General features: G+C 38.0%; 1 protein-coding gene across 2 annotated transcripts in view; it reads left to right on the top strand.

The window, feature by feature from the left end:
• CDK8 (cyclin dependent kinase 8) overlaps window positions 1-16,814 on the top strand; it is a 136,203-nt gene that overhangs the window by 56,035 nt on the left and 63,354 nt on the right. For both annotated transcript variants that reach the window (XM_059143842.1, XM_059143841.1), the window contains exon 2: window positions 12,782-12,857. In XM_059143842.1, the coding sequence (XP_058999825.1) occupies window positions 12,782-12,857 (76 nt within the window). The remainder of the gene's footprint in view (window positions 1-12,781; window positions 12,858-16,814) is intronic.

Raw genomic sequence — 16,814 nt, 5'->3', positions numbered from 1 at the left:
GCTGGTTGTCTGATTTTTCTGTTTTTCTTTATTTTATTGTTCTATTTGCTAGAATATCTCTTCAACTTCATTTTCTATCCAACCAGTTCAACCTCCAGAGATATCTAATACTCTCAGTTCTCTGATTTTGGAGGAAATTGCTGTGTACATCTAATTGGTTCTTAGCATTCTTCACTGTCAGCTTCTGAGTTAGTTTTCCTGGATCCTCTCAGTCAGTATTTGTCCACTTACTTTTTAGTTTCCGAAGTTTTTTGCTGCCTTCTCTCCATTTTTCATCTATATGAGTTTATATCTTTTAAACATTTCTTTACCATAGGTTTAGTAGGGTTGTAGGAGGGAAGTGAAATTTCATATGTGTATTCACTATGCTATTTTTTTAAAAAAGATTTTATTTATTTATTTATTTGACAGATCACAAGTAGGCAGAGAGGCAGGCAGAGAGAGGAGGAAGCAGGCTCCCTGCCGAGCAGAGAGCCCAGGACCCTGGGATCATGACCTGAGCCGAAGGCAGAGGCTTTAACCCACTGAGCCACCCAGGCGCCCCTTCACTATGCTATTTTACCAAAACACTGCTCATTTTTTAAAACTACTCTTTAACAACCGTTTTATATTATTGACTTAATTCTCCTGTCTTTTAAAGGCAAGTGTTCATTATGGTTTCATCCTCCTCTTTTTCGTCTTCTCACATAGCATACTTTTCCTCAGCTTTATTTATTATTTTTTAATGTAATATTTTCTTCACATACTTACATGTTTTTTCTCTCCCTGAAGTAAAGCACATCACATAAACTCTATACCCCTCTTAGGAGACAGCTGACATAGAAGACCCTCTCCCATCTTACCTCTGCCTGTTCCTGAAATCATCCTTTCTCAGAGCTGTCAGCATGTTTGATGCTATTAAACTGCTACTGCTTCTCTCTGCTATTCTCTGAGCATGTCACACCTCCCCTGTGTTTCTGTATTGTTGTGCATGGCTATTCTCACTTTTTGGGATGTTGGCTCCAGCTACTGATTTCTCTCCCCAGCCCCTCCCTCCTTTCCTGACAGACTTCTGAGGTCTTAAGAATCTCTGCCTAAGTAGTCTCTTTCTGAAGCTTTCTTTCATCTTGCTTCAATCCTTCAAGCTATAGTCTTATCCCCTCTATTTATAGCACATAGAACACCTTAGTACGATTATTTATTTATATAGTCTACTTCAACTGGATCATGACTGAAACTAGGGAACAGATCCTTTCCCTCTCCATTGTGCCATTTTACTATGACTGTGTAGATGGATATATAAATAAATGCGCTCTGTAAACCACAAAGCACTATTACATTATGATGTTAATTGTGTTCAGTGATTTTCAAGAGGAAGTGGCCTTTTTGATAATTAAACATCTTCAGTTTTTTTATTGTACAATTTCACCTTTCTCATCATTTACTTTTATAAAATATAAGACATATGATTACTTGGGATGGGGGTGAGGACTGTCTACAGATGAGAATTTTTCAGTTCATTGAGAAGACATTTACATCTAGCAACTTGGGTATTTATAAATAAGAGAAATTCGGAGTCATTGTTAAGGAGGTGAAGGGATAAGCCTTTGATTAAATTTATTTTCTTTCTCATCACTTTCTCCTTAGAATGCTCAGATCTAAGATGCTATCCTCAAATAGGACACAGAGCAATTTCTTACACTCCTGGGTTAATCTTCTGGTTAAATCAGTACCATATATGTGAAAGTATATAATAGACTTATTCTAACTCTGACTTCATTCTTTCTTTTTTCCTACCTATTCATTTATTTTAAAGATTTATTTATTTTTCTAAAGATTTTATTTATTTTGACAGACAAAAATCACAGGGAGGCAGAGAGGCAGAGAGAGAGGAAAGGAAGCAGGCTCCCTGCTGAGCAGAGAGCCCAACGTGGGGCTCGATCCCCGGACCCTGGGATCATGACCTGAGCCGAAGGCAGAGGCCTTAACCCACTGAGCCACCCAGGTGCCCCAAGATTTATTTATTTATTTTGAGAGAGAGAGCAGAGGGAGAAGGAAAGAGAGAGAATCTCAAGCAGACTACCTGCTAACTATTTACTCCCCCGGAGTGTGGAGCCCTGTGCGGGGCTATTTTTCATGACCCTGAAATCAGGACTGGAACCAAAACCAAGAGTCAGTTGCTCAACTGACTGAGCCATCCAGGCGCCCCTTGACTTCATTTTTGTGTGTGTGTCACTCTCCTTAACTTCTTTTTTTTTTAAGTCTTTCAGAAATCATTCAGACTTAGTGAACATTAAGTATAGATATACACTTAATGTATTTTTAAAATAATGAGTACCTGTGGTTCTTTACTAGAAAATACATTATAAAGCTGAATGTTGTAAAACAAATCTTTTTTCTGAAAAATAATGTTGGAATTGGGATTTTTTCCCCACAACTAAGGATTTGGTGTATGTATGTTGTAAAAACAAAGATAAAGCTATGTAAGTTTTAATAATAATTGAAGATAATAAGGTATTAAATGGGCTTAAAGGAATTTATTTTATAAGGATTTACTCATTTATTCAACCAAACCTTCTTTCATTGTATCTTGAACTCTACCACCTTTGCCCTTACTTTAGTTTATGACCTAATTCCCAACATCAGGAAAATATGAAAGCCATCAAGATGAGAACTCTTCCTTAAAATATTCCTCCTTCTAGCCCTCTCTAATCTCCACCCACCCCCTGCCCCAGCATTTCAGTCTTTGCTCTTGAAATTTTTACCTCTCTCTCTCATATCAGTAACTCCTTTTCTCTGGGTTTTTCTTGTCAGTACTTACTCTATTTAGGTCTTTTCCATCTTGAAAAAAATAATAATTCTTTAACCTGTGTATTACTCCAGCTACTGACATCTTTTTCCCCTTCTGATACCTATACTTCCTTAGTTTGCTTATGCCCCATTCATTCCTCAGCCTTCCGCAGTACACACCCTGCTGCAACATCACTCCCCCTATTTTTGCCTAATCTACTGTCTGGTGACTTCATCATTCCTAAATTCAGGGGACACTTCCCCATTCTTACCTTATTAGCCTTCTTTGCAGCTTCTGATACTATTTACTATTCTTCCCTTTTTCAAAAATTTTTTTTTTTTTTTTGACAGTGCTTCTCTTTGGTGTCACTTTACTCTCATAGCTTTAATTACTGTGGATATGCTGATTATAGTAAATTGGTGTCTTCAGCTTTCTCTAGAGCTTTAGACGTGTTTATTCAGCTTGGCATTTTCACTTAGGTGTCTCATATGTACTGTAGACTCAACCTGCACAAGACAGAACTGTCATCTTCTTGTTCGCTCAGATCTTTTCCTCCTGCTGTTTTTTTATTTCAGTCAGTAATATGCCATTAACCTATTGCTAGAGCAGAAATCATTTTCTTTTTTTTTTTTAAAGATTTTATTTATTTATTTGACAGAGAGAAATCACAAGTAGATGGAGAGGCAGGTAGAGAGAGAGAGAGAGGGAAGCAGGCTCCCCGCTGAGCAGAGAGCCCGATGCGGGACTCGATCCCAGGACCCCGAGATCATGACCTGAGCCGAAGGCAGCGGCTCAACCCACTGAACCACCCAGGCGCCCCCAGAAATCATTTTCTTTGACTCCTCTTCCTTCTGCCCAGAGTTCAGTCACCAGGTGCTATTGGTTCTGCCTTATATCGCTCCAGTCTACCCCGTATGGCAGCCACCATTCTGTGGCCACCATCATCATCTTTCACCTGAGTAATTTTAACACTGTTTACTTTTAACTGGCTTCTCTGCCTCCTGTTCTTATTTACTCCCCCTAAGCATTCAAATGGCAGCCAGACATATTTTTTCAAATAAAATATAATTGATATTTTCTTTTTTTTAAAGGTTTTATTTATTTATATGAGAGAGAGAACATGCACAAGCAGGGAGAAGGAGAAAGGGAAAAGCAAATTCCCCCCACTGAGCAGGGAGCCTGATGTGCATCCCACGACCCTGAGCTGAAGGCAGACGCTTAACTGATTGAGCCACCCAGGCATCCCTTTTCTTTCTTTCTTTCTTTCTTTCTTTCTTTCTTTCTTTCTTTCTTTCTTTCTTTCTTTCTTTCTTTCTTAAAAGATTTTATTTATTTATTTGACAGAGATCACAAGTAGGCAGAGAGGCAGGCAGAGAAAGAGGAAAGGAAGCAGGCTCCCCACTGAGCAGAGAGCCCGAAGCGGGGCTTGATTTCAGGACCCTGGCATCGTGACCCAAGCTGAAGGCAGAGGCTTTAACCCACTGAGCCATTCAGGCACCCCCACCCAGGCATCCCTAATTGGTATTTCTTATTAAAGAAATCTTAAATGGAGTGCTTCCTGTTATTCTTGGAGTAAAAAGACTTTTATGTTGTGGTTCCTGATTAATGCCATCAGCCTTATCCCCCATTGTCTGTTCTCCCTCAGATGGTTTTCTTTCGTTTCATTTGTCTTCACATTGTGTTTTCCCCTTAACTCATAACACACACACACACACACCAGCAGTTTCTGAAGTCTGATCTGGGAACTGCTAGTTACCCCTCAGACACAGTCCTTTCAGAGGGTCCATGTGGTTGGCACTGTTTTCATTGTAGTGCTATGATACTACAGTTGACCCTTGAATAACATGGAGGTTGGGGTTGGGCTCCAATAGCCCACCACTATGTAAAATTCATATATAAGGACGCCTGGGTGGCTCAGTGGATTAAAGCCTCTGCCTTCAGCTCAGGTCATGATCCCAGGGTCTTAGGATCAAACTCCACATCGGGCTCTCTGCTCAGCTGAGAGCCTGCTTCCTCCTCTCTCTCTCTCTCTGCCTGCCCTCTCTGCCTACTTGTGATCTTTGTCTGTCAAATAAATAAAATCCTTATAAATAAATAAATAAATAAATAAATAAATAAATAAAATTCATATATAACTTTTTTTCTTTTAAAAATTTATTTATTTATTTATTTTTTGTTTGATTGTTTTTTGTTTTTTTTTTATTTTTTTTTATTAATTTTTTATTTTTTATAAACACATATTTTTATCCCCAGGGGTACAGGTCTGTGAATCACCAGGTTTACACACTTCACAGCACTCACCAAAGCACATACCCTCCCCAATGTCCATAATCCCACCCCCTTCTCCCAAACCCTCTCCCCCCAGCAACCCTCAGTTTGTTTTGTGAGATTAAGAGTCACTTACGGTTTGTCTTCCTCCCAATCCCATCTTGTTTGATTTATTCTTCTCCTACCCACTTAAGCCCCTATGTTGCATCACCACTTCCTCATATCAGGGAGATCATATGATAGTTGTCTTTCTCTGCTTGACTTATTTCGCTAAGCATGATATGCTCTAGTTCCATCCATGTTGTCGCAAATGGCAAGATTTCATTTCTTTTGATGGCTGCATAGTATTCCATTATGTATATATACCACATCTTCTTGATCCATTCATCTGTTGATGGACATCTAGGTTCTTTCCATAGTTTGGCTATTGTGGACATTGCTGCTATAAACATTCGGGTGCACGTGCCCCTTTGGATCACTACGTTTGTATCTTTAGGGTAAATACCCAATAGTGCAATTGCTGGGTCATAGGGCAGTTCTATTTTCAACATTTTGAGGAACCTCCATGCTGTTTTCCAGAGGGGCTGCACCAGCTTGCATTCCCACCAACAGTGTAGGAGGGTTCCCCTTTCTCCGCATCCTCGCCAGCATCTGTCATTTCCTGACTTGTTGATTTTAGCCATTCTGACTGGTGTGAGGTGATATCTCATTGTGGTTTTGATTTGTATTTCCCTGATGCCGAGTGATATGGAGCACTTTTTCATGTGTCTGTTGGCCATCTGGATGTCTTCTTTGAAGAAATATCTGTTCATGTCCTCTGCCCATTTCTTGATTGGACTATTTGTTCTTTGGGTGTTGAGTTTGCTAAGTTCTTTATAGATTCTGGACACTAGTCCTTTATCTGATATGTCGTTTGCAAATATCTTCTCCCATTCTGTCAGTTGTCTTTTGATTTTGTGAACTGTTTCCTTTGCTGTGCAAAAGCTTTTGATCTTGATGAAATCCCAATAGTTCATTTTTTCCCTTGCTTCCCTTGCCTTTTGCTTTGTTCCTAGGAAGATGTTGCTGCGGCAGAGGTCGAAGAGGTTGCTGCCTGTGTTCTCCTCAAGGATTTTGATGGATTCCTTTCGCACATTGAGGTCCTTGATCCATTTTGACTCTATTTTTGTGTGTGGTGTAAGGAAATGGTCCAATTTCATTTTTCTGCATGTGGCTGTCCAATTTTCCCAGCACCATTTATTGAAGAGGCTGTCTTTTTTCCATTGGACATTCTTTCCTGCTTTGTCGAAGATTAGTTGGCCATAGAGTTGAGGGTCTATTTCTGGGCTCTCTCTTCTGTTGCATTGATCTATGTGTCTGTTTTTGTGCCAGTACCATGCTGTCTTGATGATGACAGCTTTGTAATAAAGCTTGAAGTCCGGAGTTGTGATGCCACCAACTTTGGCTTTCTTTTTCAATATCCCATTGGCTATTCGAGGTCTTTTCTGGTTCCATATAAATTTTAGCATTATTTGTTCCATTTCTTTGAAAAAGATGGATGGTACTTTGATAGGAATTGCATTAAATGTGTAGATTGCTTTAGGTAGCATAGACATTTTCACAATATTTATTCTTCCAATCCAGGGGCATGGAACATTTTTCCATTTCTTTGTGTCTTCCTCAATTTCTTTCATGAGTACTTTATAGTTTTCTGAGTATAGATTCTGTGTCTCTTTGGTTAGGTTTATTCCTAGGTATCTTATGGTTTTGGGTGCAATTGTAAATGGGATTGACTCCTTAATTTCTCTTTCTTCTGTCTTGCTGTTGGTGTAGAGAAATGCAACTGATTTCTGTGCATTGATTTTATATCCTGACACTTTACTGAATTCCTGTATAAGTTCTAGCAGTTTTGGAGTGGAGTCTTTTGGGTTTTCCACATGTAGTATCATATCATCTGCGAAGAGTGATAATTTGACTTCTTCTTTGCCTATTTGGATGCCTTTAATTTCCTTTTGTTGTCTGATTGCTGAGGCTAGGACCTCTAGTACTATGTTGAATAGCAGTGGTGATAATGGATATCCCTGCCGTGTTCCTGACTTTAGCGGAAAAGCTTTCAGTTTTTCTCCATTGAGAATGATATTTGCGGTGGGTTTTTCATAGATGGCTTTGAGGATATTGAGGTATGTGCCCTCTATCCCTACACTTTGAAGAGTTTTGATCAGGAAGGGATGCTGTACTTTGTCAGATGCTTTTTCAGCTTCTATTGAGAGTATCCTATGGTTCTTGTTCTTTCTTTTATTGATGTGTTGTATCACATTGACTGATTTGCGGATGTTGAACCAACCCTGCAGCCCTGGAATAAATCCCACTTGGTCGTGGTGAATAATATTTTTAATGTACTGTTGAATCCTATTGGCTAGTATTTTGTTGAGTATTTTCGCATCTGTGTTCATCAAGGATATTGGTCTATAGCTCTCTTTTTTGGTGGGATCCTTGTCTGGTTTTGGGATCAAGGTGATGCTGGCCTCATAAAATGAGTTTGGAAGTTTTCCTTCCATTTTTATTTTTTGGAACAGTTTCAGGAGAATAGGAATTAGTTCTTCTTTAAATGTTTGGTAGAATTCCCCCGGGAAGCCGTCTGGTCCTGGGCTTTTGTTTGTTTGGAGATTTTTAATGACTGTTTCAATCTCCTTACTGGTTATGGGTCTGTTCAGGCTTTCTATTTCTTCCAGGTTCAGTTGTGGTAGTTTATATGTTTCTAGGAATGCATCCATTTCTTCCAGATTGTCAAATTTATTGGCGTAGAGTTGCTCATAGTATGTTCTTATAATAGTTTGTATTTCTTTGGTGTTAGTTGTGATCTCTCCTCTTTCATTCATGATTTTATTTATTTGGGTCCTTTCTCTTTTCTTTTTGATAAGTCGGGCCAGGGGTTTATCAATTTTATTAATTCTTTCAAAGAACCAGCTCCTAGTTTCGTTGATTTGTTCTATTGTTTTTTTGGTTTCTATTTCATTGATTTCTGCTCTGATTTTTATGATTTCTCTTCTCCTGCTGGGCTTAGGGTTTCTTTCTTGTTCTTTCTCCAGCTCCTGTAGGTGTAGGGTTAGGTTGTATACCTGAGACCTTTCTTGTTTCTTGAGAAAGGCCTGTACCGCTATATATTTTCCTCTCAGGACTGCCTTTGTTGTGTCCCACAGATTTTGAACCGTTGTATTTTCATTATCATTTGTTTCCATGATTTTTTTCAATTCTTCTTTAATTTCCTGGTTGACCCATTCATTCTTTAGAAGGATGCTGTTTAGTCTTCATGTATTTGGGTTCTTTCCAAACTTCCTTTTGTGGTTGAGTTCTAGCTTTAGAGCATTGTGGTCTGAAAATATGCAGGGAATTATCCCAATGTTTTGATACCGGTTGAGTCCTGATTTAGGACCAAGGATATGATCTATTCTGGAGAATGTTCCATGTGCACTAGAGAAGAATGTGTATTCTGTTGCTTTGGGATGAAATGTTCTGAATATATCTGTGATGTCCATCTGGTCCAGTGTGTCGATTAAGGCCTTTATTTCCTTACTGATCTTTTGCTTGGATGATCTGTCCATTTCAGTGAGGGGAGTGTTAAAGTCCCCTACTATTATTGTATTATTGTTGATGTGTTTCTTTGATTTTGTTATTAATTGGTTTATATAGTTGGCTGCTCCCACGTTGGAGGCATAGATATTTAAAATTGTTAAATCTTCTTGTTGGACACACCCTTTGAGTATGATATAGTGTCCTTCCTCATCTCTTATTATAGTCTTTGGCTTAAAATCTAATGGATCTGATATAAGGATTGCCACTCCTGCTTTCTTCTGATGTCCATTAGCATGGTAAATTCTTTTCCACCCCCTCACTTAAATCTGGAGGTGTCTTCGGGCTTAAAATGAGTTTCTTGGAGGCAACATATAGATGGGTTTTGTGTGTGTTTTTTTTTTTTTAAAGATTTTATTTATTTATTTGACAGAGAGAAATTACAAGTACACTGAGAGGCAGGCAGAGAGGGAGAGAGAAGGAAGCAGGCTCCCTGCTGAGCAGAGAGCCCGATGCGGGACTCGATCCCAGGACCCTGAGATCTTGACCTGAGCCGAAGGCAGTGGCTTAACCCACTGAGCCACCCAGGCGCCCGGGTTTTGTTTTTTTATCCATTCTGATACCCTGTGTCTTTGACAGGTGCTTTTATCTCATTAACATTCAGGGTAACTATTGAGAGATATGAATTTAGTGCCATTGTATTGCCTATAAGGTGACTGTTACTGTATATGGTCTCTGTGCCTTTCTGATCTACCACTTGTAGGCTCTCTCTTTGCTTAGAGGACCCCTTTCAATATTTCCGGTAGAGCTGGTTTGGTATTTGCAAATTCTTTCAGTTTTTGTTTGTCCTGGAAGCTTTTAATCTCTCCTTCTATTTTCAATGATAGCCTCGCTGGATATACTATTGTTTGCTGCATGTTTTTCTCGTTTAGTGCTCTGAAAATATCATGCCAGCTCTTTCTGGCCTGCCAAGTCTCTGTGGATAAGTCAGCTGCCAATCTAATATTTTTACCATTGTATGTTACAGACTTCGTTTCCCGGGCTGCTTTCAGGATTTTCTCTTTGTCACTGAGAGTTGTGAATTTTACTATTAGGTGACAGGGTGTGGGCCTATTCTTATTGATTTTGAGGGGCGTTCTCTGAACCTCCTGAATTTTGATGCTTGTTCCCTTTGCCATATTGGGGAAATTCTCCCCAATAATTCTCTCCAGCATACCTTCTGCTCCCCTCGCTCTTTCTTCTTCTTCTGGAATCCCTATTATTCTAATGTTGTTTCGTCTTATGGTGTCACTTATCTCTTGAATTCTCCCCTCGTGGTCCAGTAGCTGTTTGTCCCTCTTTTGCTCATCTTCTTTATTCTCTGTCATTTGGTCTTCTATATCACTAATTCTTTCTTCTGCCTCATTTATCCTAGCAGTGAGAGCCTCCATTTTTGATTGCATCTCATTAATAGCTTTTTTGATTTCAACTTGGTTAGATTTTAGTTTTTTTATTTCTCCAGAAAGGGCTTTTATATCTCTCGAGAGGGTTTCTCTAATATCTTCCATGCCTTTTTTGAGCCTGGCTAGAACCTTGAGAATTGTCATTCTGAACTCTAGATCTGACATATTACCAATGTCTGTATTGATTAGGTCCCTAGCCTTCGGTACTGCCTCTTGTTCTTTTTTTTGTGTTGAATTTTTCCGTCTTGTCATTTTGTCCAGATAAGAGTATATGAAGGGGCAAGTAAAATACTAAAAGGGTGGCAACAACCCCAGGAAAATGTGCTTTAACCAAATTAGAAGAGATCCAAAATCGTGAGGGGGGAGTAAGGGGATAAAAAGAGGTTCAAAAAGGAAGAAAGAAAAAAAAAAAGAAAATAAAAAAGAAAAAGAAAAGAAAAAAAAAGAATTTAAAAAAAGAAAACACCTAAGAAAAATGCAAAAAAGAAAAAATATATATATTAGATAAACTAGTAAAAAATCATTAAAAAAGAAAAAGGTAAAAGTTAAAAAAAATTTTTTTCCCGAAGGCGAGAAAAAAAAGAAACAAAAAATGAAAAAGAAAAAAATTAAATTAACTGAAAGACTAAGAAAAATCACAGGGAAAAAGCCATGAGTTCCGTGCTTGGCTTTCTCCTCCTCTGGAATTCTGCTGCTCTCCTTGCTATTGAAACCGCACTCCTTGGTAGGTGAACTTGGTCTTGGCTGGATTTCTTGTTGATCTTCTGGGGGAGGGGCCTGTTGTAGTGATTCTCAAGTGTCTTTGCCCCAGGCCAAATTACACCGCCCTTACCGGGGGCCGGGGTGAGTAATCCGCTCCGGTTTGCTTTCAGGACTTTTGTTCCCTGAGCGCTTTCCATAGACTTCCGGAGGACGGGAATACAAATGGCGGCCTCCTGGTCTCCGGCCCGGAGGACCCGAGAGCCCAGGGCCCCACTCCTCAGTGCGCCCTCAGAGAACAGCGCCCAGTTACTCCCGTCTGCCTGACCTCCGGCCGCACTCCGAGCTCACCGAGCCTGCGACCGGTTCAAGGTCACCCCAAGCTGCGAGCTTACTGTCGGCTCTGTCTCTGTAGCCGGCTTTCCCGTTCCATTACCCACAAGCTCTGCGACACTCAGACACCCCCGATCCTTCTGTGACCCTGCGGGACCTGAAGCCACGCTGACCCTGCGTGGGCTTCGCCCCAGTTTAGCCTCTGGAGCAATGTCCCTCAGCGGAACAGACTTTTAAAAGTCCTGATTTTGTGGGCTGTTGCTCCGCCGCTTGCCGGGAGCCGGCCCCTCCTCCCGGGGTCTAGCTTACCGTCGCTTTGGATTCACTTCTCCGTGGGTCCTACCTTTCAGAAAGTGGTTGTTTTTCTGTTTCCAGAATTGCTGTTCTTCTTCTCTTCGATCTGCCGATGGATTTTCAGGTGTTTGCAATCTTTAGATAAGCTATCTAGCTGATCTCCGGCTAGCTGAAGTAGTCTCAGCCTGCTACTTCTCCGCCATCTTGACTCCTCCCCAATTCATATATAACTTTTACTTCCCCAATAACTTCACTACTAATAACCTTACAGATAAATAGTAGATTAATACATATTTAGTATGTATATGTGATACATAGTGTATTCTTACAATAAAGGAAACTTGGAAAAAGAAAATGGTAAGAAAATCATAAAATTTAGTACTGTATTGTATTTATTTTAAAAATTTGCATATAAATGGACCACGCAGCTCAAACCCATGTTGTTCAGGGTCATCGGTATTTCCTTTTCTTACTGTCTCATGAATGTACAGTGCGTTTTTTCCAAAGGTGTCATAACATTTTGATGTCATTGCTCTGGTGGCTAGTAGGTATATGCTTTTGCATTCTCTGTTTTTAGAAGTTTCCATTTAAAGAAATCTAATAGGGTAAATAATGATAGATAAAACAAAAATTCTTGAGAGTTTTTAGTAATATCCAAGAGAGTAAAGGGGTCCTGGGTCAAAAGAGTTCAAGAATTGCTGTTCAGGCTTCATTCCAGTGGTGGTTCTTTTGAGAAGTTTTTGCTTAGGTCCTCTACCAGAGTGACCATTGAATAACCTCTGTGGTTTACACTTGCCCTATCATAGCACTTATCATACTGTACTGTGGTGTGTTAGTTGTTTATCTGTCTAGACCAGTAGATGCAGAAAGCTCTATAGAACAAGGAACTCTGCTCTATCCCCAATACTGAACACAGTTCTGAATACGTAGTAAGTGCTCAATAAACCATGTTGAGTGACTCTCTTCGAAGGTATTGGGGGATATGAGGACTATAACTTGTTTGGAATTATCACCATTTTGTACTTTAGTGATACATTCATTTCTTAATTTTTTGACCCACCAATATCTGAAAGGGTTTTAGAAAACAAGTTGTGTATGTGTGTTTGTTGAGTGTTACAGCACACACACGAACACATACATATATAGAAAGGAAATGTATATATATTAGAACAGGAAGAACCTATTTCTAAGTCTTTGCCTTCCCAAACCATGGAGCCTTGGACAAATCTTTTTATTACTTTGAATCTGACTTTCCTCATCAAATAGTGGGATTGAACTAGATTATCCAAAACCTTTTTCCTATATGATATTCTGTGATTACATGTGAAAGGTATCAAAAATGTATTACGTGATTTATATTTATATTTTATTAAAAATTCACATACATTTAGTTTTATCCAATATTAAAATAACTTTGTTTTTACAGGAAAGATGATAAAGACTATGCTTTAAAACAAATAGAAGGAACTGGGATCTCTATGTCGGCATGTAGAGAAATAGCAGTAAGTGAATTTCTTTTTATAATCATTATTATCAATTGACTTATGAGTGTCAACTATGTAGGTCTCTGAATTTTGTTTGTCACATATACACATTAATTGAAAGTTGGTAAATATTTTTCTTATTGACAATCTATAGAAAAATATGTTTGTTTCCTAAGAGAAGTAAAGGTGGCATGTAGTTCTAGCAGGAATAACTATGTAAATTCATTTGTTTGGGAGTGAGTCAATATTAGTTGTTTATATAAATGTGTATTTTTCCAATAAATGTCACTAAATATTAAGGGTCCAGTTATTCATATTATTTCATTGGGTGCAATAAAAGTAAATGTGTATGAATCTATGTTAGTTCATTAAAATTAATATTCCTATTTTAATAAGATGAGATTGATGTCATTACTTACATGAACTTAAAATGAGATTGTATTATTTGATTTTCATTTTATCTGTTCATTTGAATATGTAAAAATATGTGCTGTTTTCTTTTGGAAGCATAGCTTTCCATATGGTGTTAGCATCTCATTTTGATTCCAAAGGAAAACATTCATGTTAATGCATTACTAAATAATTATTCACACATTTAAACTGAGTATTACTTCCATGAGATTTTACTTCAGTTGTTACTGTTGTAACACTGTGGATCCAAATTTGTCTATTCTGACTATAATCAAAATATTCTAGAATATGTATTAAAATCTTTGTTTTTGTCACTTTTAGCCCTTGTATCTGTCTACAGATAATAGGCTGTTGTGACCTGGATATATTAATTTAAATAATTTTACCCATTTAACAGATTCTATACCACTGGGGTTTCTGTTAACAGCCATTTGTTGTGTATTATGTTGATGAGAACTAGAGTAGGTAAAAGTAAAGAAACCGAGCAAGTGAGAATCCCTGGCCTTAAATATTTACACACTGATGAAAGGCACTCCTAAATCTTACAGTAATAGTGTACGGGAACTAAAAAAAAAGGGCACCTGGATGGCTCAGTTGGTTAAGCAACTGCCTTCGGCTCAGGTCATGATCCGGGAGTCTGGGGACCGAGTCCCACATTGGGCTCCCAGCTCCATGGGGAGTCTGCATCTCTCTCTGATCTTCTCCCCTCTCATGTTTTCTCACTCTCTCTTAAATAAGTAAATAAAATCTTAAAAAAAAAATAGTGTATGAAGAGCAATGATAGAAGTATATGGAGAGTGAGAAAATTACCCACATCTCTAACCAAGAGAATCAAGGAAGGTTGCAGGTTTTGGAAGACATGTAAGAATTAGCTCCATGAGGTGTGCATGGGTGGCTCAGTGGGTTAAGCCCCTGCCTTCGGCTCAGGTCATGGTTTCAGGGTCCTGGGATCGAGCCTGCCTTCCTTTCTCTCTGCCTGCCACTCTGCCTACTTGGGATCTCTGTCTGTCAAATAAATAAACAAAATCTTAACCCCCCCCTCCCCCCAAAAAAAATTACCTCCATGAGGGAAGAGTAGAGGTGAGGTAGAGGGCATTCTTTCATAACCAAAGGTATGCCATGTTGGAAATTATATTTCAAGTAATTGGTAGATTTTTAATGTTCTTGAATCTAAAGGAAGGATATCTGTACCTTAACTATCAGTTCTTCAGTATCTACACTTCTACATGTTCTAATTAGTTTTGAAGAATTAAAATCCATTAAACTGTGGTTAGTGATGTTAGATGTCATGATGGAGATTACCTTTGGGGAGGGCCAGGGAGTGACAGAAGGGGGAGACAAGGGACCTTCAGGATTCTGTTTCTTGATCTTGATCTGGGTCTGGTTATGTTAGTTCACTATGTGAGAACTCACTGCGCTGTGCATTTATGGTTTTTGTGCTTCTCTCTTTATTAAACTTGGGCAAAGTGTTTTAAAAACAACTCATTCATTTTAGGAACAGGCATTCTTCATGTATATGTTAATAACTGTAAATTCAGTTTGGCATAGAAAGAAATACAGAAAGTTACTTTTAATGTGTTTGATTGTGGTTCTTCAATCTAAAGTGAGCAGAAATTTTTATTTTTGATGAAATTTACTAATTTTTCCTTTTTATGACTATTGATTTCTGTATCTGGCTGAATAAATCTTTACTTATGGTTGTGAAGAAATTTTCCTTTGTTTTCTTCTAAAAGCTATATAGTTTTGGTTTTGTTTTTTTATTTATGTATACTTAATTCAATTTTCTTTGTATAGGTGTGATGTAAGGTTTAAGCTTCTTTCCCACCTTAACCCCTATGAATGTACAGTTGTTGTAACATCACTTTAAAAAAGATTCTTCCCGATTGACTTTGTTTGGCATCTTTGTAAAAATTTAAGTGACTGTGTAAGTATGGACTATTTCTGGGCTCTATTTTGTTCCATCTTTGTCTATACTTATGCCATTATCAGGTCACTCTAGCTTTACAGCAAGATTTGAAGTAAGATTGTATATGGCTTCTAGCCTTATTTTTCTGTTTCAGGATTGGACTATTTTAGGTCCTTTGCATTATCATATAAACTTTTGAATCATCTTGTCAATTTTTATTTCAGTAATATGCCTGCTGGGATTATGGTTTGGATAAATTCAGGGAATATTGAAACATCCAAACCATGAATCTAAAAAGATATAGTTTCAGTTTTTAAGGTTTTCATTAATTTTCTCTACAGCATTTTATAATTTTTTAGTTGTAGAGGTTTTGTACACCTGTTAAATTCATTTCTAAAGAGCTTCATGTTTTCTGGCACTATTGTATATGGGATTATTTTTAAATTTTTAATTTAAAATTTTATTTCCCATGTGTTTGCTTCTATACTTAGAAATGGAACGTTAAAAAGAAAAAATAGAACTTTTAAAATATTGTACATTTTAGATACATATGTAAATTCACTGGCAGGTTTTGATGATACATGCAGATTTTCTGCATAAATAATTACGTATGCAATTTAGAATAGTTTTCCTTCTTTCCATCTTTTTATTTTTATTTTTTTTTCTTTTTGCACTGGCTCAAGCCTTTCATATAATGTTGAAGAGTAATCAGGATGGATGTCTTTGACTTGTTCCCAATCTTGGTGAAAGTGTTTTTCAGTGTTTCACCATTAGGTAAAATGCTAACCATAGAGTTTTTTAATAGATGCTATTAGTTAGACTAAGGAAGTTCCTTCTGTTTTTTTTGTAAGTGTATCAAATTTTTCTACATGTACCAAAATGACCCTGTAGTTCTCTTTTATTCTGATACATTGGTAGACTACATTGATTTGTAATGTTTATCCAGTTTTGCATTCTTGAAATAATTCTTGCTTTGTTATATATTGCTAGGTTTGATTTAGTAATATGTTGTTAAAGAGCTTTAAGTGTATGAATTTGAAGGATGTTGGTCTATAATTATGTTTCCTGTAACGTCTTTGTCTTTGGTATCAAGATTGTACTGCCCTCATGAAACACATTAGGCAGCCTTTTTTCATCTCCCATATTCAGACAGTTTCTATAAGATTGATAGTTTTTCTTCCTTAAATGTTTGATAGAATTCACCAACCAATATTATTTACTTAATAGGTAAAGAGCTTTTCAGATTTTATTTTTCATCTTGTGTTTGATATATTGTATTTTTTCTATAATTTGTCTATTGCATTTTTTTTTTTTAAGATTTTGTTTATTTATTTATTTGACAGACAGAGATCACAAGTAGGCAGAGAGGCAGGCAGAGAGAGAGAGAGGAGGCAGGCTCCCTGAGGAGCAGAGAGCCCAATGTGGGGCTCAATCCCAGGCCCCTGAGATCATGACCTGAGCCAAAGGCAGAGGCTTTAACCCACTGAACCACCCAGGCGCCCCAATTTCTTTCTTTCTTTCTTTCTTTCTTTCTTTTTAAGATTTTATTTAATTGAGAGAGAGAGTTAGGGAGAGAGCACGTGAACACAAACAGGGGGAGTGGCAGGGAGAGGGAGAAGCAGACTGCCCACTGAGAAGAGAGCCCAATGCATGGCTCA

The sequence above is a fragment of the Mustela lutreola genome, chromosome 13, assembly GCF_030435805.1.
Source record: "Mustela lutreola isolate mMusLut2 chromosome 13, mMusLut2.pri, whole genome shotgun sequence".
In the NCBI taxonomy this organism is placed as follows: domain Eukaryota; kingdom Metazoa; phylum Chordata; class Mammalia; order Carnivora; family Mustelidae; genus Mustela; species Mustela lutreola.
Note: the sequence above shows the minus strand (reverse complement) of the source record. Positions and strands in the feature narration are given on the sequence as shown.